This window comes from Xyrauchen texanus, chromosome 23, assembly GCF_025860055.1.
Source record: "Xyrauchen texanus isolate HMW12.3.18 chromosome 23, RBS_HiC_50CHRs, whole genome shotgun sequence".
Taxonomy (NCBI): domain Eukaryota; kingdom Metazoa; phylum Chordata; class Actinopteri; order Cypriniformes; family Catostomidae; genus Xyrauchen; species Xyrauchen texanus.
The window spans coordinates 18,172,066-18,198,227 of NC_068298.1; the positions used below are offsets into that span (position 1 = coordinate 18,172,066).

The window sequence follows — 26,162 nt, forward strand, 5'->3', positions numbered from 1 at the left end:
TATGAGGCTGTCAGTGAAGATTACTGTTACAGAAAAGTTACATAGTGAGTGAAAAATTACATAAAAAAATCTAGAGAAGCTTGAATGTCTGGAAAACTAGGCAAAATTAGTAATGTGGTTCGCTAAATGTAGAATTTAAAGAAACCGCTAATTCTGCTTTTAATACAAGCTAAATTTGGTTCAGAATTAAGAGAAATTAAATATTTCTAAAAATAGCAACACAAATATTTGCAACAACAAAAAAATAATGTCTTGAAGCATACATTTTTCTGTTAAATTGACTTCAGTTCACCTTATAATTTTAAACTTATCATAGTATCCTCATAGTATTTCCATGAGTAGTAACTGCAGTGAGAAGTGAATGGTCATATTTTCAAAAAGCACAAAGTTGTTCAAAAACATCAAAATCTACTATTTATTTAGGCTTTCCATTGGATTAGGAAGGGACAAACATTTACAGGTACTTCAACAGAACCAGTAATGAGAGTAGATTATTTTCTCTTCATTAGATTGCTAAACAAAGCATCATTCCTCTTAAGCACAGCTCCTTGGCAAGACCCATCTACAGAGGCACTCAACTAATGCAGTCTGTCAATAGTATATGGAGCAAAGATGTACAAGATACAAAACATGTGATGAGCAAAACAACAGTATACAGCATCAATTAATAGACTTTAAAAAGACACCCCAAGATGAAGCTGTACCAAAACATGAAGAATAAAAATACAGGGTACAAATTATGCTTTTAAACAAAACTGTGTTTTAAATGGATGACACATTGTTCTTTGTAACAAATTTTGCTTGATTGGCAATATCAGATTGTTTCTAAACCACTAATGACATTGTTGTACAATATCAAAAACCCTCTAGGACAATAACTGAAATTCCGTTGTCCTCATGTGGTTGAGTGCAATTTTCAGCCCTAGCTCAAGTGGCATCTTGTATGTACATTTATGGCTTACTGGGTAAACAGGTCCATACAAACTGTAAAATTACAGTGACAGTGTATAAACAAACTATGCTACAATAATATCTTGGCGAAAAACAACTAATCAGCTAAATTACATAATGTAAACCTGGCAAACTGTACATCTTGTCCAGAATATTTACAAGTCAGTTTGTTGATTTCCCTGTGTAGTAGACAATCGCAAAAGTGCCAGAAAATCTAAGCTAGTTCATCCCATTTATTTAATTTGCTGCACTAGTTTTAAGGAGTCACAAAACTCAATTAAATTAAACACTTCTGGCTTCAGAACATACACTTCTTATTTAAAACAAAAAAGGTTGTCCTTTAACATAAGGGAAATTCACACCATAAGGTGCCTTGTTCTTATCAACGATACCATAATGTCGTAGGTGGGGAGGACTGATGGCTCTTTGGGGTTAATGCACTTTTAAACAGTTTCATAGTCTGCTCTCTTCCCATCAATCATGTTATATTTAACAAATGTTTGAGTGCAACACAGGAGCGTTTCTACTACATCAGGAAATGTGCAAAATCTGCTCTAAAGCAAAGTGACAGTGTTGTGAATTCTACTGTACAAGGAACTGGGAAAAGGGGTCTTGTTGAAACCCATTCAAGACCCTCAATCCAACATATTTACAAGGCACTAAGGAGAGGAATGAAGGGCCATCCAGCAGAATTCCTTTTAGTCAGGTCTGAATATTGGATATTTTGGTAAGAATTCTATAAGAATAACCTGCAGATATAGGAAAAGGACAATGTTAACACACTCAAAATGTCTTTCCTGTGCCAAATTATATTAATTCCTTTAAATTGCTCAATAAGCATTATCTCGCATCATGAACCAAAAACAGCTCACATATTCCATCATGTTGTTGCTCTCGCATTTTCTCCTGCTAAGTTTCCAGTGTAGCCCTAGCTGAAGGATAGACAGGAAGACATTTGTTAGACAAAGCCGTGCGGTAGATCTTCAAACTAGATGGAAGCACTTCAGATACTTGGACACAATTTACACACAAGGGTTACCAAAGGTCAAGCAGTGGTCAAAGCTTAGAGGTAGTTTCTTTAATGTGTCTGCACCACTACTGACTGTCAATCAAAGCTTTGAGACACAACAAAATGAACGTGCCATTTTACTGCTGACCTTTCCAGTCTGGTCAGCCTCTGCACTATATCAATGAATCAGACGAGGCCAACAAGCATTTGACAGGGTCAAATGTTACCAGCCATTTTAATGATTGTTATCCACCACACACTAAGAACTAAAATCTTTTTAACATGTGGCAACTAAATTGAAGAAAGCTTCAGCTACGATTATCAATCTTCAAACTTCCGAAATCCTCACCTTGTGATATAATCTGTTGTTTTCCCATTCTAACAATTTCTGAATGGATCTTCGTGCCTAAAAAATACACAAACAGTGACAAGTTTGTGCAAATAAACAAAAACATGAACACACACTGGGTTTTCGTGTTAATCACCCTGTCAAACTCTTCAAACACATGGTTAACAAATGCCAATAAAACTCTCAGGGCATGTAGACTTCAGAGGCATTTATGGACTGAAGCCTTTAGTTAACCAGCTTGTAAGCTGCATGTCATGGCCAATAACTTGCAATCTCCAGCTGTAAACCACCACCTTTCCACAGCATTTAACTCAAGCCATGACTTCTGGTATATATAATTTTTACACACTGTTAATAAGTGGACGCAGTTTGTTACAACATGTATTATAACTTGCTTGTTCAAATGGGGCAGTAAGTAATTAACAGTGTTTAATGGGGAAAGGACTGTTCATACTTGAGGAAGAACTCACCCTCTTGTTTAGGCATATGACAGGCCACAGACTGCAGCCCACAGTACAGCAACAGCACAGGCAGCCACAGAGCAACCATTTCATATTAACTGGTAAGTTCTTCTTTAAACACGCATTAACACGATTGACACTCGTCTTGAACTCCTCTGGTGCAACCTAGACCAGACAGGAAAAGCAATGCAGGGTTGCAAACATGTTCGGAAAATCTGTCAACAGAGAACCACCTTCTTTAAATATTTATTCGAAGTCATTCTTTGTGCATGTAAAAATAAAATAATAGGTAATACCAAATAAAAAGACTTGTACATATTTACAAAGCAAAGTATAAGGAAATATAAAGAACTCCACAGAGGGGGCCTGGGTAGCTCAGTGAGTACTGACACTGACTACCACCCCTGGAGCCACGAGTTTGAATCCAGGGTGTGCTGAGTCACTCCAGCCAGGTCTCCTAAGCAACCAGATTGGCCCGGTTGCAAGAGAGGGTAGAGTCACATGGGGTAACCTCCTTGTGGTCGCAAATAGTGGTTCTCACTCTCGATGGGGCACGTGGTGAGTTATGCGTGGATCGCGGAGAGTTGCATGAGCCTCCGTATGCTGTGGGTCATCCACGGTGTCATGCACAGTGAGCCACGTGATAAGATGCTTGGATTGACGGTCTCAGAAGCGGAGGCAACTGAGACTTGTCCTCCGCCACCCGGATTGAGGTGAAAAACTGCACCACCATGAGGTCTTACTAAGTAGTGGGAATTGGGCATTACAAATTGGGATAAAAAGGGATAAAAATGTAAAACAAAAATAAAAACAACTCCACAGAGAATGGTTTGAACATTTTTTATTTTATTTTTTATTATGCTCTCCACAGATCAGCTGATATCTTGCAATTGTACACTTGTTACTTGCCAACCAAGCTCTAAAACTCTCAGGGTAAAGGGAGGACAAAAAGATTGAGATAAGCCCGTGGCCTGTGGCTGTGCCGTCTAAACAACATGAATGGCTGCTCATTCCTCTCTGGGTATGTACGCCATAAAACCAGGGTCGTAATCTTTTATGACAGGATGCAAAGGTCTCTTTGCAAACAGCAAAAGACCTCGGAATAAAGCCCAGCAGGCCTGATCTGCAGCTTTCAGTCATAATAATCCTGACCTCATCCATCACATGTCACCCTGGGCCACAATACTGGAGCTTCATTTTATTGCCCCGCACTACCCTCGGCCTACTCTTCCCCCTGCAGCCTTTTTGTATTTCTGTGTCCGACCCAGGAAGCTTCCCATTCTTGTGGATGGCACAGTCTTTATTTCATTATTTTGTCACTTGGAACTGTGTCCTCCCAACACTGGGGTCCCTGCCTACCGGAGCCCTGGACGGTTTACTTATTGACAGATTTTGTGGCGCACAAGGGGCACTCTCAGATTGAAACCTTTCAAGAGACTTCCAAAACATTAAGGGATTCTTTATTTATTAGAGCTCATATCACTGTGTGAATTATGGTATAAAGGTCAACAGGGAAATCAACACAAAGATATTGTATTCACACCAATCAGTACGATTAAAAATAGATATGAGTTAGAGATCATTACCTTTCCTGTGAGAACACAGGGGAACACTGTGTCAAATTTGCTGCTTAGTCCAAACCTGCAAACATATTTTTAAAAAGGTTATGATTGTGTTAATGGCTCTCTGTGGTGTGACAGAAAATGGGTTAAGTTTGAGTTAGATGTTAATGTAACTAAAGAAATTTAGTTAGAAGGCAAAATAATAAACTAATTCTAGAGGCTGTTTAAAAGGTGCTGGGATTTGTCCTTTAATGATCCCGTACAATGTGATGCACTGTTGTTCAATGTAAAGAATATTTTGTTGTTTACCATGTTAAATAATAAACCTGTTACAAAATTGCTATACCACTGATTGCTTTTCAAATAACGTCAGACATTTAGGCAAATAAGAGAAATGTATACACTGTCAATTTCAGTTCTGAGAACCCAAATCAATACACACTTCGGATATTTCCCTTTTGCCAACACACCTGATTCAACTCATTAGCACAGCCTCTATGAGTCCAACTCTGTGTTAAAGGGATAGTTCACCCAAAAAAACAAATTCTCTCATCATTTACTCACCCTCATGCCATCCCAGATGTGTATGACTTTCTTTTTAAGCAGAACACAAATTAAGATTTTTAGAAGAATATCTCAGGTCTGCATGTCCATACAATGCAAATTAATGGTGACCAGACCTCTGCAGCTCCAAAAATCACAAATGAATATAAAAGTAATCCATATGCATACATTTCCTTTATGTGTTTTTTGGAGCTACAATACGCATTACAACTTGCATTCTATGGACCTAGAGAGCTGAGATATAGCCTACTTCTAAATATTTTAATTTGTGTACTGCTCAAGAGAAAGTCTTACACATCTGGGATGGCATGAGGGTGAGTACATGATGAGAGAATTTTCACTTTAATAAAGGAGACATCAAAAATGTGCAGTGATGTGGGTCCCTAAGACTGGAATTGTAAACCACTGCCCTAAGGTTCACGGAAGTCTGTACAGTAATACATATATTACAATATTATAAGATACTTTGCCAAGAAATCTCGCAAGTTTACTTCAGCATGTTTCCAGTACAGTGGCCCACATTTTAATATTAAGGCAAAGACCCTAAAGTGTTTGAGTGTGGTTACGATGCAAGCTTTATCCATGACAAGTAATAAAACCATAAATCTCTGAGCTAAAAACCAACCAGGCTTCGAGTAAGGAGGGCTGATTCTTCCGCTTAAAAATCACTGTCAGGATACACACTGGAGAGGCTCGGCCTACATGTATTTTGATAGCACAACTTAGCGACAAAAAAAACATGCACTGAGCTTAGCATGGAGGCTACACACAAATTACATGAGCAAATAGAAATAAACAGCAGTGCCGCTGCATTCATAAGCTTACACGGTAATGTGACCAGCCCCACGCATGACCACAGGCTCGGGGCAATGTCTGACGAGATGCTCTTCACTCACAATTCTCTCATCTTCTCCTTCTAACTCATAAATGGTATCAAAGTCCGCCATGTTGGGCAGTAGGACGCTCATGACGTCTCCGGCACAGCACCAATGACGTCACACAAGTCCTGTGCAGAAGAGTCATCGGAGCACAGGCGGTGACCAGCGTCATTCACAAATACATGCAACTGCTGGAAGCAAACGGTTGAGTTGATATCATATTTTAGCCATTGCTACAAAACAGACTTTCGAAAAAGAGTTGAAGGTGGAAGAATTGTCCTCTTTTTAAGACCGTTTTAAACGGTGGCTCAGGGGTGCACATCACAAGAAAATTTGCAAATCAAATTAAAGCTCAACACAATTAAATTAAGACACAACACAATTCAATTAATCCACAACACAACACAATTAACAGAAAAGAAAAGGCCTAACTTTGATGTTTTGTGTATTAATATTGTTGCTCTATGGTGTTTTAATTGTGTTGTGTATTGATATTGTTGCGCTGTGACGTTTTCACTGTGTTGTGTATTGATATTGTCGCACTATGGATTTTTATTTGTGTTGTGTATTAATATTGTTGTGCTATGGCATTTTCATTGTGTTGTGTATTAATATTGTTGCACTATGGCGTTTTCATTGTGTTGTGTAATGATATTGTCACGCTATGGCTTTTTAATTGTGTTGTGCATTGATATTGTCGCACTATGGCATTTTCATTGTGTTGTGTATTGATATTGTCGCACTATGGCATTTTCATTGTGTTGTGTATTGATATTGTCGCTATGTCATTTTCACTGTGTTGTGTATTGATATTGTCGATTGTGTTGTGTATTAATATTGTTGTGCTATGGCATTTTCATTGTGTTGTATTAATATTGTTGCACTATGGCTTTCATTGTGTTGTAATGATATTGTCGCTATGCTTTTAATTGTGTTGTGAATTGATATTGTCACTATGGCATTTTCATTGTGTTGTGTATTGATATTGTTGCACTATGACTTTTTATTTGTTTTGTGTATTGATATTGTCGCACTATGTTTTCATTGTGTTGTGTATTGATATTGTCGCACTATGACTTTTTATTTGTGTTGTGTATTGATATTGTCGCATTATGGAATTTAATTTGTGTTGTGTATTAATATTGTCGCGCTATGGCATTTTCATTGTGTTGTGTATTGATATTGTCGCGCTATGGCATTTTCATTGTGTTGTGCATTGATATTGTCGCACTATGGATTTTTATAGTGTTGTGTATTGATATTGTCGCACTATGGCATTTTCTTTGTGTTGTGAATTGATATTGTCGCACTATGGCGTTTTCATTGTGTTGTGTATTGATATTGTTGCGCTATGACTTTTTATTTGTGTTGTGTATTGATATTGTTGCGCTATGACTTTTTATTTGTGTTGTGTATTGATATTGTCGCATTATGGAATTTAATTTGTGTTGTGTATTAATATTGTTGCGCTATGGCATTTTCATTATGTTGTGTATTGATACTGTTGCGCTATGGCATTTTCATTGTGTTGTGCATTGATATTGTCGCACTATGAATTTTTCATTGTGTTGTGTATTGATATTGTCGCACTATTAATTTTTATTTGTGTTGTGTATTGATGTTGTCGCACTATGAATTTTTATTTGTGTTGTGTATTGATATTGTCACACTATGTCATTTTCATTGTGTTGTGTATTGATATTGTCGCACTATGGATTTTTATTTGTGTTGTGTATTAATATTGTTGTGCTATGGCATTTTCATTTTGTTGTGTGTTGATATTGTCGCACTATGGCATTTTCATTTTGTTGTGTGTTTATATTGTCGCACTATGGCGTTTTCATTGTGTTGTGTATTGATATTGTCGCGCTATGACTTTTTATTTGTGTTGTGTATTGATATTGTTGCGCTATGACTTTTTATTTGTGTTGTGTATTGATATTGTCGCATTATGGAATTTAATTTGTGTTGTGTATTAATATTGTTGCGCTATGGCATTTTCATTATGTTGTGTATTGATACTGTTGCGCTATGGCATTTTCATTGTGTTGTGCATTGATATTGTCGCACTATGAATTTTTCATTGTGTTGTGTATTGATATTGTCGCACTATGAATTTTTATTTGTGTTGTGTATTGATGTTGTCGCACTATGAATTTTTATTTGTGTTGTGTATTGATATTGTCGCACTATGTCATTTTCATTGTGTTGTGTATTGATATTGTCGCACTATGGATTTTTATTTGTGTTGTGTATTAATATTGTTGTGCTATGGCATTTTCATTTTGTTGTGTATTGATATTGTCGCACTGTGGATTTTATTTGTGTTGTGTATTGATATTGTCGCACTATGGATTTTATTTGTGTTGTGTATTGATATTGTCGCACTATGGATTTTATTTGTGTTGTGTATTGATATTGTCGCACTATGGCATTTTCATTGTGTTGTGTATTGATATTGTCGCACTATGGATTTTTATTTGTGTTGTGTATTGATATTGTCGCACTATGGATTTTATTTGTGTTGTGTATTGATATTGTCGCACTATGGCATTTTCATTGTGTTGTGTATTGATATTGTCGCACTATGGATTTTATTTGTGTTGTGTATTGATATTGTCGCACTATGGCATTTTCATTGTGTTGTGTATTGATATTGTCGCACTATGGATTTTATTTGTGTTGTGTATTGATATTGTCGCACTATGGCATTTTCATTGTGTTGTGTGTTGATATTGTCGCACTATGGATTTTATTTGTGTTGTGTATTGATATTGTCGCACTATGGATTTTTATTTGTGTTGTGTATTGATATTGTCGCACAATGGATTTTATTTGTGTTGTGTATTGATATTGTCGCACTATGGATTTTTATTTGTGTTGTGTATTGATATTGTCGCACTATGGCATTTTCATTGTGTTTTGTATTGATATTGTCGCACTATAGATTTTTATTTGTGTTGTGTATTGATGTTGTTTTACTATGGATTTTATTTGTGTTGTGTATTGATATTGTCACACTATGGATTTTATTTGTGTTGTGTATTGATATTGTCGCACTATGTCATTTTCATTGTGTTGTGTATTGATATTGTCGCACTATGGATTTGTATTTGTATTGTGTATTGATATTGTCGCACTATGGCATTTTCATTGTGTTGTGTATTGATATTGTCGCACTATGGATTTTATTTGTGTTGTGTATTGATATTGTCACACTATGTCATTTTCATTGTGTTGTGTATTGATATTGTCGCACTATGGATTTGTATTTGTATTGTGTATTGATATTGTCGCACTATGGATTTTTATTTGTATTGTGTATTGATATTGTCGCACTATGTCATTTTCATTGTGTTGTGTATTGATATTGTCGCACTATGAATTTTTATTTGTGTTGTGTATTGATATTGTCGCACTATGGATTTTATTTGTGTTGTGTATTGATATTGTTGCACTATGGATTTTTATTTGTATTGTGTATTGATATTGTCGCACTATGGATTGTATTTGTGTTGTGTATTGATATTGTCGCACTATGGATTTGTATTTGTATTGTGTATTGATATTGTCGCACTATGGATTGTATTTGTATTGTGTATTGATATTGTCGCACTATGGATTTGTATTTGTATTGTGTATTGATATTGTCGCACTATGGATTTGTATTTGTATTGTGTATTGATATTGTCGCACTATGGATTGTATTTGTATTGTGTATTGATATTGTCGCACTATGTCATTTTCATTGTGTTGTGTATTGATATTGTCGATCTATGTCATTTTCATTGTGTTGTGCATTGATATTGTCGCACTATGGATTTGTATTTGTATTGTGTATTGATATTGTCGCACTATGGATTTGTATTTGTATTGTGTATTGATATTGTCGCACTATGTCATTTTCATTGTGTTGTGTATTGACATTGTCGCACTATGGATTTTATTTGTATTGTGTATTGATATTGTCACACTATGGATTTGTATTTGTATTGTGTATTGATATTGTCGCACTATGTCATTTTCATTGTGTTGTGCATTGATATTGTCGCATTATGAATTTTTATTTGTGTTGTGTATTGATATTGTTGCACTATGGATTTGTATTTGTATTGTGTATTGATATTTTCGCACTATGTCATTTTCATTGTGTTGTGCATTGATATTGTCGCACTATGGATTTTTATTTGTGTTGTGTATTGATATTGTCGCACTGTGGATTTGTATTTGTATTGTGTATTGATATTGTCGCACTATGTCATTTTCATTGTGTTGTGCATTGATATTGTCGCACTATGGATTTTTATTTGTGTTGTGTATTGATATTGTCGCACTATGGATTTGTATTTGTATTGTGTATTGATATTGTCGCACTATGTCATTTTCATTGTGTTGTGTATTGATATTGTCGATCTATGTCATTTTCATTGTGTTGTGCATTGATATTGTTGCACTATGGATATGTATTTGTATTGTGTATTGATATTGTCACACTGTGGATTGTATTTGTATTGTGTATTGATATTGTCGCACTATGGATTTGTATTTGTATTGTGTATTGATATTGTCGCACTATGTCATTTTCATTGTGTTGTGTATTGATATTGTCGATCTATGTCATTTTCATTGTGTTGTGCATTGATATTGTCGCACTATGGATTTTATTTGTATTGTGTATTGATATTGTCACACTATGTCATTTTCATTGTGTTGTGTATTGATATTGTCGCACTATGGATTTTATTTGTATTGTGTATTGATATTGTCACACTATGGATTTGTATTTGTATTGTGTATTGATATTGTCGCACTATGTCATTTTCATTGTGTTGTGTATTGATATTGTCGCACTATGGATTTTATTTGTATTGTGTATTGATATTGTCGCACTGTGGATTGTATTTGTATTGTGTATTGATATTGTCGCACTATGGATTTGTATTTGTATTGTGTATTGATATTGTCGCACTATGTCATTTTCATTGTGTTGTGTATTGATATTGTCAATCTATGTCATTTTCATTGTGTTGTGCATTGATATTGTCGCACTATGGATTTTATTTGTATTGTGTATTGATATTGTCACACTATGGATTTGTATTTGTATTGTGTATTGATATTGTCGCACTATGTCATTTTCATTGTGTTGTGTATTGATATTGTCGCACTATGGATTTTATTTGTATTGTGTATTGATATTGTCGCACTATGAATTTTTATTTGTGTTGTGTATTGATATTGTCGCACTATGGATTTGTATTTGTATTGTGTATTGATATTGTCGCACTATGTCATTTTCATTGTGTTGTGCATTGATATTGTGACTATGTTGTATTTGTATTGTGTATTGATATTGTGCACTATGTCATTTTCATTGTGTTGTGTATTGATATTGTCGCACTATGGATTTGTATTTGTGTTGTGTATTGATATTGTTGCACTATGGATTTGTATTTGTATTGTGTATTGATATTGTCAGCACTATGTCATTTTCATTTGTGTTGTGCATTGATATTGTCGCACTATGGATTTTTATTTGTGTTGTGTATTGATATTGTCGCACTATGGATTTTTATTTGTATTGTGTATTGATATTGTCGCACTATGTCATTTTCATTGTGTTGTGCATTGATATTGTCGCACTATGGATTTTTATTTGTGTTGTGTATTGATATTGTCGCACTATGGATTTGTATTTGTATTGTGTATTGATATTGTCGCACTATGTCATTTTCATTGTGTTGTGTATTGATATTGTCGCACTATGGATTTGTATTTGTATTGTGTATTGATATTGTCGCACTATGGATTGTATTTGTATTGTGTATTGATATTGTCGCACTGTGGATTGTATTTGTGTTGTGTATTGATATTGTCGCACTATGATTTGTATTTGTGTTGTGTATTGATATTGTCGCACTATGGATTTGTATTTGTATTGTGTATTGATATTGTCGCACTATGGATTGTATTTGTGTTGTGTATTGATATTGTCGCACTATGGATTTGTATTTGTATTGTGTATTGATATTGTCGCACTATGTCATTTTCATTGTGTTGTGTATTGATATTGTCGCACTATGGATTTGTATTTGTATTGTGTATTGATATTGTCGCACTATGGATTGTATTTGTGTTGTGTATTGATATTGTCGCACTATGGATTTGTATTTGTATTGTGTATTGATATTGTCGCACTATGGCGTTTTCATTGTGTTGTGTATTGAAACAGTTTGACCTTTTAACAATCTCCTTTATATAGTTGAGCCCATATGAATGCTAGCAGCCCTCACATTGCAAGTAATCACTCGCAAAGAATAGCCTATATTTCGCACTATGCGACCAAAAATGTTTGTTATTAGCCACTGGCAAGTAAATATTAACATTTCACTCGCCAGTGATATAGTTGTGTAGTGTCGAAGCACCGAGGCCCTTTTACTGAATGAAAAGCAGTTGATTAAGAAGCTGGATTCAGCCTCATGCTGTCTCATGAGCGCGCTGGAAAAAAGCATTTGTGTCTCATTCAGTTGAACTCCTATCATCTCAGGGAACCACACCGCTGACGTCACAAGAGCTCTTGAGAGCGTGTGAAGATGAAGCGCTTCTCAAGCGCTCTAATGTGCACGCCGTCTACAGAGGCTTGCGTCAAACTCCGCCTGAACTTATTAATTTGGTGAACGCAAAGCGCTCCAGTTTCACTTAACGGCAGTTTAATGTCAACTGTCCGTGGTCGTTTTGTGTGTTTATTCACGCAGTGAGAAAGAGGAGATGCCTTGCTCTATTTCTGTGGAGATGATAAAATGCAAGAAACACAATCTCAAAAGTCTTCCTTCATGAGAAATAAGGGCTTGTGAGTTAATCAGAGAGCCTTAAAATAATGTATGAAAGTGAAGAATTTAAGGCAGAAATATTTTACTATTGCATAATATAATATAATAAAATATAATAGCTATACATGTTGACAGATTTACAAAAGAAGCAAAAGAAAACAAAACATTGAAAAAGTCCAATGGATCAAAAGTAAATCGGACAAATAAGAGATATATATTTTAGTTGTTTAGACATATTTTGGTAATTAAAATATAATTTTAATAATTTGAAATGGTATACTTTTATATTTGACTGTCATTCATACGTTTTTGAAGACTGAAAAGTAAATCATATACCCTTATTTTATTATATGACCTACATTTTTATAAATGACTTTGTTGCGTGCATGAAGCACACATGGTGAGTGGGTATGGCAATTAATCGTCATATTCGTTAAACAACCAGAAAATTTGCCATCAGCCCTAAAACAGGCAATTCATCGTCATAATCGCAATTATTTGTTTGACAATTAATTATCAAACGAATTTCACAATCGTGACCCCTAATTTTCATTATTAGGTTCCTATTGTGAATTGTTTTTGTTAAAAATGTGTACGAAATTTCAAATAGTGACAACATCTTGTATCATTATTAAAAATGCTATTTCATCATATAATTTGATAGAATGTGACATTTGTAAATTTTTAAAAAGCTAAATTGTGATTAAAATCATAAAGCAAAATATATATTAAAAAAATTACAATATACTATACTGCGTGAATATATATGAAGAGGCCCCCTCTCATTACAATATGCTTAAGTCTGGTGACTAAAAACTAAAATTTAATAGCCAATGACAATTCTTTCCCCATGATCGTAGAGGGTTGTCTAGTGTGGTTGTATTGTGTTCACTTGCTTACCTAACAGCTATAGCCAAATTTAAAATATTGAGATGTATTTTGTAGGATATAAATGATTTTAATTTAACAGGATTTTGAATAGGTGTTTGAAAACAACACACAGAACCACCGCTTACACATTGTATAATTTGACATTTGTCTCAAAATAGTTACTCGATATAGGCCGTGTGTGACAATTTGGTCTCTCCTATGTCTGCAGGTAGTTACCCACACATGTTAATTTATTTAATTTTTGTATCTGGTTGCAGCCAAACATTTCAATGAAAACGTAATTTTGCTCAATCTGGAAAACTGTGCTGTCCCCACAATTAATCTGTTACTTTCAATTATTCTCAACATTTTTGTTCTTCAAAGGCTTTTTTAAATAATCTCTAAGAATAAATCCTACAAAATCATTTGATCGTATTTAATAGACAAATATTAGCTATATGACCCAAATTGTATCTGTTTTGTTTAAGCTAATTATCAAATTGTAATAAATGCTACATTTGTATAGAAAGCATTGAGATAAAGACACTTCATTTAGTTCCTCCACCCTAAACAGGCCCAAAATGTAGGTTTGTTTTTCAAACGTTTCGTACATTTTAATTTGCACTCACAAGGAAATGCTTTTGTGCATTCTGTCCAACAAGCAAACGTGGTAAATAAACCAAATCAATGTAACCAGGGCTCTTTTCACAATTTTCGTTCGTTTAATGACTTAACAAGACTCCATAAAACTTTCTAGTAAAACATTTTATTTACACATTTGCTGGAATCAAATGTTCTACCCGTATCACTGACACCTGCACTTTACATCATGTGAAAAGAAAGTGATCGACGTGCGCTTTGCACACTAACTGGACCATAAAACAGCCTGACATTGATTGCAGGTCAGTGGTTTACAATAAAAGTTTAACAGTTCCAGGGTAAGGATCATACGTCCCGAAAAACACTGTATACCTGAGCTTTCATTTTATTTACAAACATTTAGATGAACATTTACCACATACAGAAAATGATATGTATAGCCTATAATTGATCAAACACAAACAAACCATTAAAATATTTAGTCTCTCGAACAGACGAACAAAGATTTTTGTACGTTCTTTTTTCTCTTAATTTTAAAAACTATTCTATTAAAACAATATTTGAAGAGCCTCCAGCATTTTGTAGCATTTAAGACGCAATTCTTCTTAGTGGTAGTCCCTAATCCACAACACGCGCCGCGGCCGCAGGATGCCTGTCATGTCAAGTGAGTGGCCGGGCTCTGTCCTTTCAGTGTGTTGGAGTGCTCAGTTTAAGTTGGATGTTCCAAGTTTGAGTTCACAGAGTGACAGTAACTTGTTGAATGTTCCTCATAGATGGTAAGGTGTTCATTCCTTGGGGTGGGTAGAGAGAACCGTGTATATCTGATGGACTCAGTGACCCTGGTACCGGTAGGGGACTGACAGAACCTGGATCGCTGTGGACCGATCCACTACTTCCATCAGACTGACCCATTTTCTTTTTGATTAACTTCCTTTCCTTAGCCCTCCGGTTTTGAAACCAGATCTTCACCTGTGGGAACAAAATATATAAAAAAGTTAGGCTAGGCCTATAGGAGGAAATTTGCTTTTTATATAGCCTATATATAAATTAGGCTTAATCTGCAAGTGGAACAATTAAATAAAATAAAATAAAATAAAAGAATAAAAATAAAAATAAACAGGCCTACCTGTCTCTCTGAAAGCCCAAGGTTTACCGCTAGCTCTGACTTTCTTCTGATTGTGATGTAGCGATTAAAATGAAATTCTTTCTCCAGCTCCAGCCTCTGGTGGTCTGTGTATACCACTCGATATTTCTCCTTCGTTCTCGTTTTGCCTATAGAAATGGAACATGAAATAAATTATGAGAGAAGTTACGCATCAGATGAAAATAATAATAATAATAATAATCGTCTGTAAAACATGCACCACAGATAAGTAGCCTATTTTTTCAGTAATATAAAATACATAATTAAACGTCATGTGGAAGTACAAAAAATATTGAAATGTATGTGTGCCTATGATGATGCCATTATAAAACAGAGAAAGAATTGTGGAATTTCTATAAAATGATACACTCACATAATATATATATATATATATATATATATATATATATATATATATATATATATATATATATATATATATATAGCGTTTACATTCAATGTGATCTCTGATAGGCCTACTATAAATCCATACGCCATTGAAATATTCATTGACATGTTCAAACTAAGATTACATCGCTCTGCAGCTAGATATGCAAATTGAGCCTCTGATCTTCTTTGAGGAGAGTTTTTGAACAAACTGCAGAACAAAGAGACTCGAAAACATTACCCAAACGCCATTGATGTATTAAGAGACAACACACATCTTACAAAGAATTACAAGGAGATACCATCAAAAATCTTTTCCTCAAGCCAAGAGCAGGCTGCACTTGTTTGGTCTACAGAGAAAGAAATAAAGGAATATTATGTACGACTAGAAACATCAAGAAAGTGATTCATTATAATGCTTTTTGTATGACGTTTATTCATTCAGCTGCTCACGAGACGATCTCGCGTGCCCAATCTGAGGCCAAACTGTTTCTGCATAGGCTAATGATGAACACTGTGGTGAAAGTTCGAGGAAGTCTAACATCTAATGTTCAACAATAATTTAAAAATAGCTATTTTATCTATGTAATGTAACTTTTAGTAGCATTTTTTCGCCTTTTCTGCAAGTTTCGTCGCGTTGTGTTTTTTTCCACATGCGCCGGAGACAGGAAAACTTTATTTGCTGTGAAATGTGTCACTTTTTAAGGCAATATAACCCTCATGAACGGAGTCAGGGGAAGACACGTTGCTGCATATCAAAGTAAAAAGGTGTTGAAAGAAGTCGCCGCCTGAATATGAGACAATGTAACAGGAAAAGTAGACCTCACATCTTGTTTACGGGAGTCGCAAATTAGCATTACAAGTGACCATGGCGCCAATTCCCATCGCAACACCTCAATTTTGCCACAAGTAACCTATATTTGCCTCATTCGTGAAATATTTGGAGGGATACAAATATTATAAAGTAGGTGATCGATTTGATTTTCTTTCAAGGAATTGTAGGCTATAATCAGTTTAGTAGAACTGGACGTGCAAAACTACTCCCTTTTCGAATTCAGTTACTTGAACAACAACAAACTCTGAAATAAATACATTTTTCACCGTGCCGCATTTTCAAGTTTGTTCGCAGTAGCTAACGAAAAAGAAGAAAATAGAAAAAAAAAAAACACTGAAAGTAAATGATCATGTTCATTTCGATTTATTTTATTATTATTTTCCTACTTTGTCTTAATTTTCTTTATAATTATTCTTTTTTTTTGCTTTATTTTGGTATACTATAATTAAGGTTTTCTTTTTTTTTTTTTTTTTTACCGTTACCATCACTTTTGATAATTAGAACGTGTTACACGTTGTGTACCTTTATTGATACTGAAACGTTCTCTTTTACTAGTAGGCCTAATGCCATTTTTATTCTATTTTTATAACTATTCTAAAATAGTTTCAAAATGATCAACCAAAAGCGTGGGCTACTAGGTCATTCTGTACTTCTGTACTTACTTTAATTCTCTTTAAGCCCTTATGTCAACACCTCCCCATCATTGCACAGTTTGCAAAAATAGATTAAATGTTTACGAAAAAAAATCCCAGGCTATTCTTTTATTATTATTTGTATTTAAGAAAATGTGAATTAATAATTCTTGAACCTTACCTGTTGATAAAGACTGGACCGTTTTGCTCATCCACTGATAGGAATTGCGTCTTTCCCTCTCAGGGGAAAGTTGGGCCACAGAAAGGTTTTCAGGTGGTGGAGGCAACACTGCTGATCCCGGACCATGCATGACATTATAATCAGGCGAGCAATATGAAACTTGTCCCGGGGAAGAATTGCTCATAGGTGTAGAAATAGTGTTTGGCGGTCCGAGGCTGTACGCGCCCCAGTCCTCTCTCGGTGCGCCATAAGGAGCTCCCCATGCCCCTGCTGACTGAGCGTGTGTGTCCATATTGGGCACATGATGATATCCTGTAAAATCTGAATACTGAGGTGTGGTAACAAAATTTTGTGGTGGAAGGCTGATGCCAGATCGTCGCACAGGTCCTTGGTGATACATGCTACCCTCTTTATCCAAAAGGTATCCAACGTACATGATTCGAAAGAAACCCCTAAAATGACTTTTCTAAGGCAACATGCCAGCCATGTATCATGTCAAGTAGTACTTAAATTCAGGCCTGACTCGATCAAGCTTTTTACTATTTATTTGATGAGTGATAGTCCAAAATGATCTCCAGTTCAAGCGACGTAGTCCTTGACGTGCTTCAGTCAAACTTAATGTGACTCTGTTGTCAAGGTGGTGCTGGTAAAGGTATAACCAAGCCCTCCTGACGTCAGCCACGACTTCAAAACCTTTGGATTTGCATTCAAATGACTCGCCAATAACACCAACAAATCCTCAAATTCCTCTTGCGCCACATTTTGGCAATATCTAAAATCGCCTCTGATATATTCAACAGATATAGTTTAACCTTCACCCTTATGATTTCGGGAATCAACTTCTAAAATGTAAATAATCTGTTAAAAAAGTCTATCCCCAAATCAGACAATTGGAAAGGTTTTTTTTATTTATTTATTCTGTCTCAGTTTGACTTCTAATAGTTGTGAACCTTTTTATTTATGTATTATTGGCCTATACATTTTATGAGTTTGGTAGTTAATACCTCAAATGTATATAGTACAACCAGGCCCAAAAAATAATACTCATATTATAATTCTAACGATGACAACAACAACAAACAAGCCTTCTTATTGTTAATATTAGAATAACATAATTATTATTAATAACACTATTTATTATATTATTATTATTTATTATGCATAATATTATTGTTGTTGTTGTTGTTGTCAAAGAAGTGTTAATCATAAAATTGAAATAGCTGACGTGATTAGCCAGGCAGCGTCATTCAGCGATTAGTGGTCGCATAGTTTTACTGATCTTGTCTCCCTGAAGCTACAGTAAAACTGTGGTTATGGGAACGTCACATCTGCATAGTAGCCATGCTACTTTCTCGCCTTCAGAGTATTTGTTAAGTGATCGGTACTCTTGGATAAGAGGTGCAAAGCGTGAGAAGGTGTCTTGATGTAAGGCGAAGTTACTACATTCCGCATCCCTCACACCATGACACTCTCGAGTCACACTTCACAGCTAATTCCGGTTTATGGAAATCTGAGGTATCACCTATAGTACCCATGCGACGACAGTGTCGTGCGTGTCGCCATGTAGTCGAAAGATTTAACGACTTGTTAATTCTTATTACTGCCAGGTTTATGGGGTATTTTAATCATTGATATATGCTGACAGTTGCCTGTTCAGGCTTGGCTATATCTTGTCTCAGATGTTGCGTTGGAAAAGTACAGTTCACGTGAAAAGTAATGCCTTAACTTCTTAATAAAAAAAGATTTAACAAACTGAAGAAGGGAGGCAATATGGTTTTATGTTCTAGACACAAAATGTTCCCAATTTAATAAGGCATGCTTATTACAACCATCTACTAAAACACACGACAACTTGACTTTTAGTAGTATAGTATTTAAAATACGTCAGTATATTATCATAAATTGGTAGTTGACAATTAACATGTCCATGATCTTTTTCTTTTTTAGGTTAAAATGTATATACACAAACAAATTCAAATTACTTTATTACAACCTTATTCAGTCATACTTGTATGTATGTATGTGTTACAAACATGTCTACTAAAATGCACACCAAATAAAAGTTCCAAAATTGAAGAAAAAAACCCGTGCCTGTTCTGTAATGGTTTATTATATTTCAGTATAGAGCTATATTTATATATTGGTAGTTTGGTAAAAACATGTACTGTACATAAACATATCTTTGTCAACATCAATTAAGTAAAAATAAATAAATAAAAATGCATCCCAGTTAAAAGCTAATAGGATGCAGAATCCCAAAAAAAACAAACAAAAAAAAAACAACAACAATCCAAAAATAGAAAAAATGGAAATGCACACCTGCAAAGTGACGTTTCGAGCATACCGCTCTTCCTCAGGCTTCTTATTCTTGAGGACTGAGGAAAAGTGGTCCTCGAAACTTAGTTTTCTAGTCACCTTTTACATTTTTTGGGCAATAGTCAAGTGGAGTGACAAATGAATATTTAAAAGTACAAAGCTAGAATTAGAAAAATGTTGTTTAAAATATGCAGTATAAAGCCTGTCACAATGGAAGACACAAAATGTCATAGCTGTTGCAGGACTCCTTGTTCTCTATTCTATTCTATTTGCAAAAGGAATGTTTGCAAATCTAAAATAGACGTTTCCCATTTACACACTAAAGCAGAATGTTTTTCTAAAAAAAAAAAATCTTCTAAACAAATATTTTTCTAAAACATCAAATGTGCTCAAGACTTACCGTAAATCAACAGAACTATAGCTTTCCTAATAGCTACATATGTCCGAATCACCAATAATCAGATGAACTGTGGTCATGTACAGTGTTTTTGTAAAACATATTCATCTTTTTTGAAGTATCTGATGTTTAGATTTATTTTTATTCCATATTTTCAACATATAATGAAAGAATACTTGATGACAGTAGTCCTCATAAAAAGAGGACTTTGGGAAATTTAGCATTATGTGCCCATTTTAATGCTGATCTACAAGATTTTTCTGGTATGGTTATAAATGATGGAAATGGATGTGCCTATATTGATAGGCCTAAATAAAAACCTGATTATCTTATATGACATGTATAAATATTGTGTTTTTTTGCTGAATTTGTGGTCATAATAAAACAGTTTGTAGGCCAAATATGGCTGACCACACACGTTGCGTGTGTAAAGATAAGTCCAGGTACAGGTGCAACAGAAAAGAAGCTTCAGATTGGTTTGCAGACTCACTTCTGAACACAGCGACGCCCTCTGTTGGTCAATTAGCTGAAACAACAGTCATATAATTAAACGTTATTTAACGCTTTTTAAAGCCCTCGCTAGCCTTTTCTTTTCTTTTTTTTTTTTGACAACGCATTTTTACCTTTATAATTTTATTTTAAAGAACATTTATGATGTCATTTAGTCAAAGAATTAGTTTAGTCTTCTCGAATGCTTACTTTCCATCACAACTTAACCAGCACCATCACAGAAGGTCCTCTAGAGGGCAATGTCCACCAATGTAACCCACTTGTACGGTTTTTAGCGGAATTGAGGGAATTTCACTACACTCTTACATTTTAGGGTCTTTTAATGACCCGACACATACATCTATCACAAATGGATATACAAAATGCCCAGACAGTGTACAATTTTCAAAATATTTTTAAGACAATTACAAAATAATATAATAAAATATATTTTGATGTTTTATTTTTCACATATCAAAAAGCTAATGCAACAAATCAGGACAAATCTAGAACAAGATTCATTACTTTAACTCTGAAATGTCATGAGACACAACTGTCTGTCAAGCACATATTGAGCTACACATAACACATAAATATGTGCACATAAGCTGCACATAAAATACACATACATCAAGTATTTTCTCAGTCACTTATTGAGTCCAAATAGATGCACAACTTACATCATTTCAGTGTATTACACACAAAATGGCAATGGTCATACATAGTGTTCATGTGTTTTGCTTGCTTTAGTTTACTTCCATGTTGTTTCTTCATCAAATATCAAAGTCAAAAGAAATCAATTGAATCACGGACACAACAGCGCCACCTTGAGTAACAAATAGCACGTATTATATTTATGTGTACACCCATAGGGATACCAAAGTCTCTCTAGCAAGTCAGTCCACTGTTGACCATTGTTGGAACGCTCCCAGGAGGCTATTTTCAGTCATCTCAGTGCAGCTCGTATCTACTTGAATGGGGGAACCCCAAAATCTTAAAAACGGTTGGTCAAGATTACGATCAAAGAACATATTTCAAATCAGCAGTACAATTTTTAAACGCTGACATCATAAATTCAGCTTCTTTACCTCAGATCATGCTTACAACGCAATCGAGAAGACTGACAGGTGAGGTCTGCATCTAAAAGGTGATTAGCTCTTTTACCTGTAAGGCGGGACTTCCTTTCTACATCTGTTGACTGTTGAGCTTCTTAGTTGAGCGTTCCAATTTCTCACATTCATTGAGCATTCCAATTTCCAAGTTCCAAGTTGCCCGTCTCCTCTAAAACAGTCACTGGGGATACTCATAATTCAGCATTATTGCACAGCAAATCAATGAGATATATTATTTATTTGTATGAATATAGTATTAATTTCTCTTGTAATAAACAAAGGAATAAATATCATGTGATAGTTAGACCCTACACACGTTTGGTACTTCAGCCATTATAATACATTTAGGCTTATATATATATATATATATATATATATATATATATATATATATATATATATATATATATATATATATAAATATACACATTTTGCAATATTGGCTTTTGTGTGTGTGTGTGTGTGTGTGTGTGTGCTGAAGAGGTGTGAGCACACCTCCAAAAAATGGATGAGGTGGAATTAGGTCCCGTTTTAATATAAGTTAAGCTGTGTTAAATTGGTTTTAATGAGATAAAAGAGCTTTTTTTAACCTTCTCTTTGTAAAGTTACAGTATACACTCACCTAAAGGATTATTAGGAACACCATACTAATACTGTGTTTGACCCCCTTTCGCCTTCAGAACTGCCTTAATTCTACGTGGCATTGATTCAACAAGGTGCTGAAAGCATTCTTTAGAAATGTTGGCCCATATTGATAGGATAGCATCTTGCAGTTGATGGAGATTTGTGGGATGCACATCCAGGGCACGAAGCTCCCGTTCCACCACATCCCAAAGATGCTCTATTGGGTTGAGATCTGGTGACTGTGGGGGCCATTTTAGTACAGTGAACTCATTGTCATGTTCAAGAAACCAATTTGAAATGATTCGAGCTTTGTGACATGGTGCATTATCCTGCTGGAAGTAGCCATCAGAGGATGGGTACCCGGTGGGGTCTTCTGCTATTGTAGCCCATCCGCCTCAAGGTTGTGCGTGTTGTGGCTTCACAAATGCTTTGCTGCATACCTCGGTTGTAACGAGTGGTTATTTCGGGCAAAGTTGCTGTTCTATCAGCTTGAATCAGTCGGCCCATTCTCCTCTGACCTCTAGCATCAACAAGGCATTTTCGCCCACAGGACTGCCGCATACTGGATGTTTTTCCCTTTTCACACCATTCTTTGTAAACCCTAGAAATGGTTGTGCGTGAAAATCCCAGTAACTGAGCAGATTGTGAAATACTCAGACCGGCCCGTCTGGCACCAACAACCATGCCACGCTCAAAATTGCTTAAATCACCTTTCTTTCCCATTCTGACATTCAGTTTGGAGTTCAGGAGATTGTCTTGACCAGGACCACACCCCTAAATGCATTGAAGCAACTGCCATGTGATTGGTTGATTAGATAATTGCATTAATGAGAAATTGAACAGGTGTTCCTAATAATCCTTTAGGTGAGTGTATATCCAATTTGACAACTTCATTGCCATGACGACGTAACACCATACACCCTAAATCCCTAAAAAGACTGTAAAAGGCTTTACAGCTCAAATAAAAAAATAAATTAAAAACAATTTATTAATCTAAGTGCTTTTATAATATTATAAACTTTACATTTCTGCCTTTAAACCCTCCAAAAATGTGTCCCATTTACTTCTATTTTAAGTGCCTCACTGTAACCTTGATTTTTGCCTTTATTTTCTTTTTTTTTTTTTATAGAAAAAAAAATTGTTAATCATTGTTAATCATAATCAACATTATGCCACGAATGCTGTTGATTGATCTTAATGTATTGAACCCAGAATATTCCTTTAATGTTACAAAAGAACATGTGTTCCACATAAGCAGAAGTAAACAAGTAAAAATGTTTAGACTAAAGACGTTCTGTAAGAGAAGTGATAGGTCTGCTAATGAGTTCCTAGTGTGAGCCATGTAAACATTCAGGTTTACGATGGCTTATTAGTGATAAACATCAACTTCTCTTAGTTTGGCCTAGCTAACTATGTTATTATTATTTATTTGATATATATATATATTTATTTTATTTGACATAGTATTTGATCATTCCATGTTATGAAAGTCTGTTGTCAGTCTTGTATAACTGAGAGATGCTTTAGTTTAGTGAGATTTCATTTCACCTAGGCTTTGAATAGGAGAAGAATGTTTTATCTCAGGGTAGAATGTTCTCAGCAAGACAGATTTACAACTTTCCTAGAAACTTGAAAATAGCAGCATGTGTCTCCCAAATGCATTACTGTTTGTGGACAGATTGCGCTCAAAATCATTTAAATAGTATACCAATATAATAGTCATATATTTTCTGTAATTTCCACAATATGAATTAATAAATGATACTTCATGTGCATAAGGTTATTGGTATTCAATATAGTGCATATTTATTAGGAAAATATTTTATTTGAACCATGCTATTGCAAAAAATATATCTATATATTTTCAAATATTATAATACAAAAATTGTGTTAAGGCCAAAAAATTATATAATTTTTTGGCCCTAACACAATTTTTGCACTATACACAATGTATGCATTGTTTTGATTGTACTGTAAAGTAATTCTTATTTTGTGCTAATGTTCATTTAAAGACAACTGAGATCTTAGTTGCCTCATCCAAACTGACTGCTGAGACTTTCTTTAGTTACAACCACAGGCCCCATCAGCTCAGTGGTTGCACTCAAATTGAGTTCATTCTGACAGCGTCCCACACTTTACCAACATTTGCAACAGTTTCACATTCCCATTCATTTATAAGTTCATAAGTAATCTCATCTTGTTTTTCTTTACAATATAAACTAAGAGAGAATTTGCTCATCCCGTCTAATAGCAGGGAAGGTCTCAATAACTTTTCTGATTACTAAAAACAATTACACCATCTCTGGTTCAACATGAGCCAAAGTTCCCATGGCGCTGTGGATCAGATGTTTTTGAACTGTTTTGAATGTCAAAATTCTTGACAGATTAAAAAACATTAAATTTTAGACATTGGAACCCTTTGGGGACGAAAAGAATTTACTTTGATCTGAAGGCCAAAGACTAAGGCCAAATAAGTCTCAACTATTTTTAAGACAAACATTATGTGTGATTTAGGCAGAACTATTTGACCCTGCTCTTAGGCATCATGGGAGTTTATTTAACATATTTGGGCTATTTGTATTTTGGTTTTGGGTGCTACCTTTCTGGGAAAAGGCAGGCAGAGGCTTGCTAACCGGTAAATTAAATCCACGCCATTGTTTCAGTCTAGGTGAGAGGTACGGATGTAGTTCCCCCCAACCCCGATCACGGTATCCCAAGCACTCCCTCACCGGAACACAACGTGGGAACTGTACTGCGACTTGAGGGGAAGACCACTCCATTAATGGAAATTGTACAGAGGACGGAGGAAGGAGTATGGGGTATGATAGGCATTTTGTTTTGTCACTGATTGCAGGAATAGGTTTTGGCATGGTCCCAGAGGCCCCAATATGCCACCTCTGTTTTAGCGATTAATCAAGCATCTTGCCACTGGGGGCTTTTTTCTTTGGGAAGGGGCTCTGGAAAAGGCAACACAGGGATTTACACTCATTGTTGAACAAGACAAACAAAAAAGGTCCCAATAGGAGACAGCCTTTAATTAGATGCACACGTGATGTTTTTCTCATAGATACATTTTGCAGATTAAACTAATTTATGTATGACGTGCTATTCAATACCTACCAAGCACACAGTAAAGGGGAAGAGGCCCAACAAATACTAACAAAAGGATTAATTTGACTGTTATATTTGTCTCAAACAGCATACGGAATTTGCATTCACTCTTTTGACATAGTTTGCTGTTTGTAAATGAATAATTATTGCCATGTAATTCTATTGTTATAGGTTTCATGGGGTTGCGGAGAAACTATATTTTGTTTATTATCTTGGCTTGAGAAGAACGACTACACTTTGAACATTTTATCTCATTTAATACTATCAGTAGGCTAATTTCCAATAACATTAAATAATCAATGTAATTGCTACTGTATCTTACATTTAAAAATTAAATACAATTATTGTTATAGAACACTAGACAGGATCACTAAGCAGTGCTATTCCTATCATGTCCTTTTTTTAGTAAAGGAAATCGAGAACTCTCAGTGATTGGCTGCAGAGCGAGGAGACGGTGCTCTTCCTGTGAGCTTGGAAAAATATGAGGGATGCGTGAATGCCATGTTTGTGCTTGTAGCCAGAATATGACATCCTTCCTTTGTTTGTTTATAGTTCATATTCCTGAATCAGTTTACATGTCTGACAACCTGCGAGCCAATAACAAACCATCAGTCCAAACTCAGCTGAATGCTTCTTATTAATTTGCTCAGTGTAGGTTACTGTCAACATTGTAACCTCTCCAATATACAAGTAAAGAGGCAGCACAAGAGTTCAACTACTGGGCTGCTTAGTGCCTAAGCTGGGGGGCACTGTTGGCCCTTAGAAAGTTTACTGTTTTGAGTCCTTCAACAGTTGTGTTGCAAATGATTGAGAAAACCTTCCTTTTGTTGCTCACAAAGGTATTGTCCCAGTGACAGACA

The 26,162-nt window shown here is 35.2% G+C and overlaps 2 protein-coding genes across 2 annotated transcripts; both read right to left on the reverse strand.

Moving 5' to 3' along the window:
* Positions 1-413: 413 nt before the first annotated feature.
* LOC127663123 (cysteine-rich hydrophobic domain-containing protein 2-like) lies at positions 414-5,864 on the reverse strand. Its single transcript, XM_052154585.1, has 6 exons — positions 5,722-5,864; positions 4,357-4,411; positions 2,780-2,935; positions 2,310-2,366; positions 1,824-1,883; positions 414-1,700 (listed from the first exon to the last, which is right to left on the reverse strand). Exons 1-6 carry the CDS (start codon positions 5,862-5,864, stop codon positions 1,650-1,652), a joined length of 522 nt encoding a protein of 173 aa, XP_052010545.1. The 3' UTR covers positions 414-1,649.
* Positions 5,865-14,809: 8,945 nt separating this feature from the next.
* LOC127663450 (homeobox protein CDX-1-like) lies at positions 14,810-17,689 on the reverse strand. Its single transcript, XM_052155058.1, has 3 exons — positions 17,254-17,689; positions 15,201-15,346; positions 14,810-15,043 (listed from the first exon to the last, which is right to left on the reverse strand). The coding sequence occupies exons 1-3, from the start codon at positions 17,687-17,689 to the stop codon at positions 14,810-14,812; spliced, it is 816 nt and encodes a 271-aa protein (XP_052011018.1).
* Positions 17,690-26,162: the final 8,473 nt, after the last annotated feature.

Excerpts from the sequence above, each read along its gene's own strand:
- LOC127663123 (XM_052154585.1), bottom strand. The coding sequence starts at position 5,864 with ATGAGCGTCCTACTGCCCAACATGGCGGACTTTGATACCATTTATGAG. Across the intron at positions 2,936-4,356 it reads CCTGTGTTCTCACAGGAAAG|GTTGCACCAGAGGAGTTCAA; the intron begins GTAATGATCTCT and ends TGTCTGGTCTAG. Across the intron at positions 2,367-2,779 it reads TCATATGCCTAAACAAGAGG|GCACGAAGATCCATTCAGAA; the intron begins GTGAGTTCTTCC and ends TGTATTTTTTAG.
- LOC127663450 (XM_052155058.1), bottom strand. The coding sequence starts at position 17,689 with ATGTACGTTGGATACCTTTTGGATAAAGAGGGTAGCATGTATCACCAA. Across the intron at positions 15,347-17,253 it reads GGTCCAGTCTTTATCAACAG|GCAAAACGAGAACGAAGGAG; the intron begins GTAAGGTTCAAG and ends CCATTTCTATAG. Across the intron at positions 15,044-15,200 it reads TTGGGCTTTCAGAGAGACAG|GTGAAGATCTGGTTTCAAAA; the intron begins GTAGGCCTGTTT and ends TTGTTCCCACAG.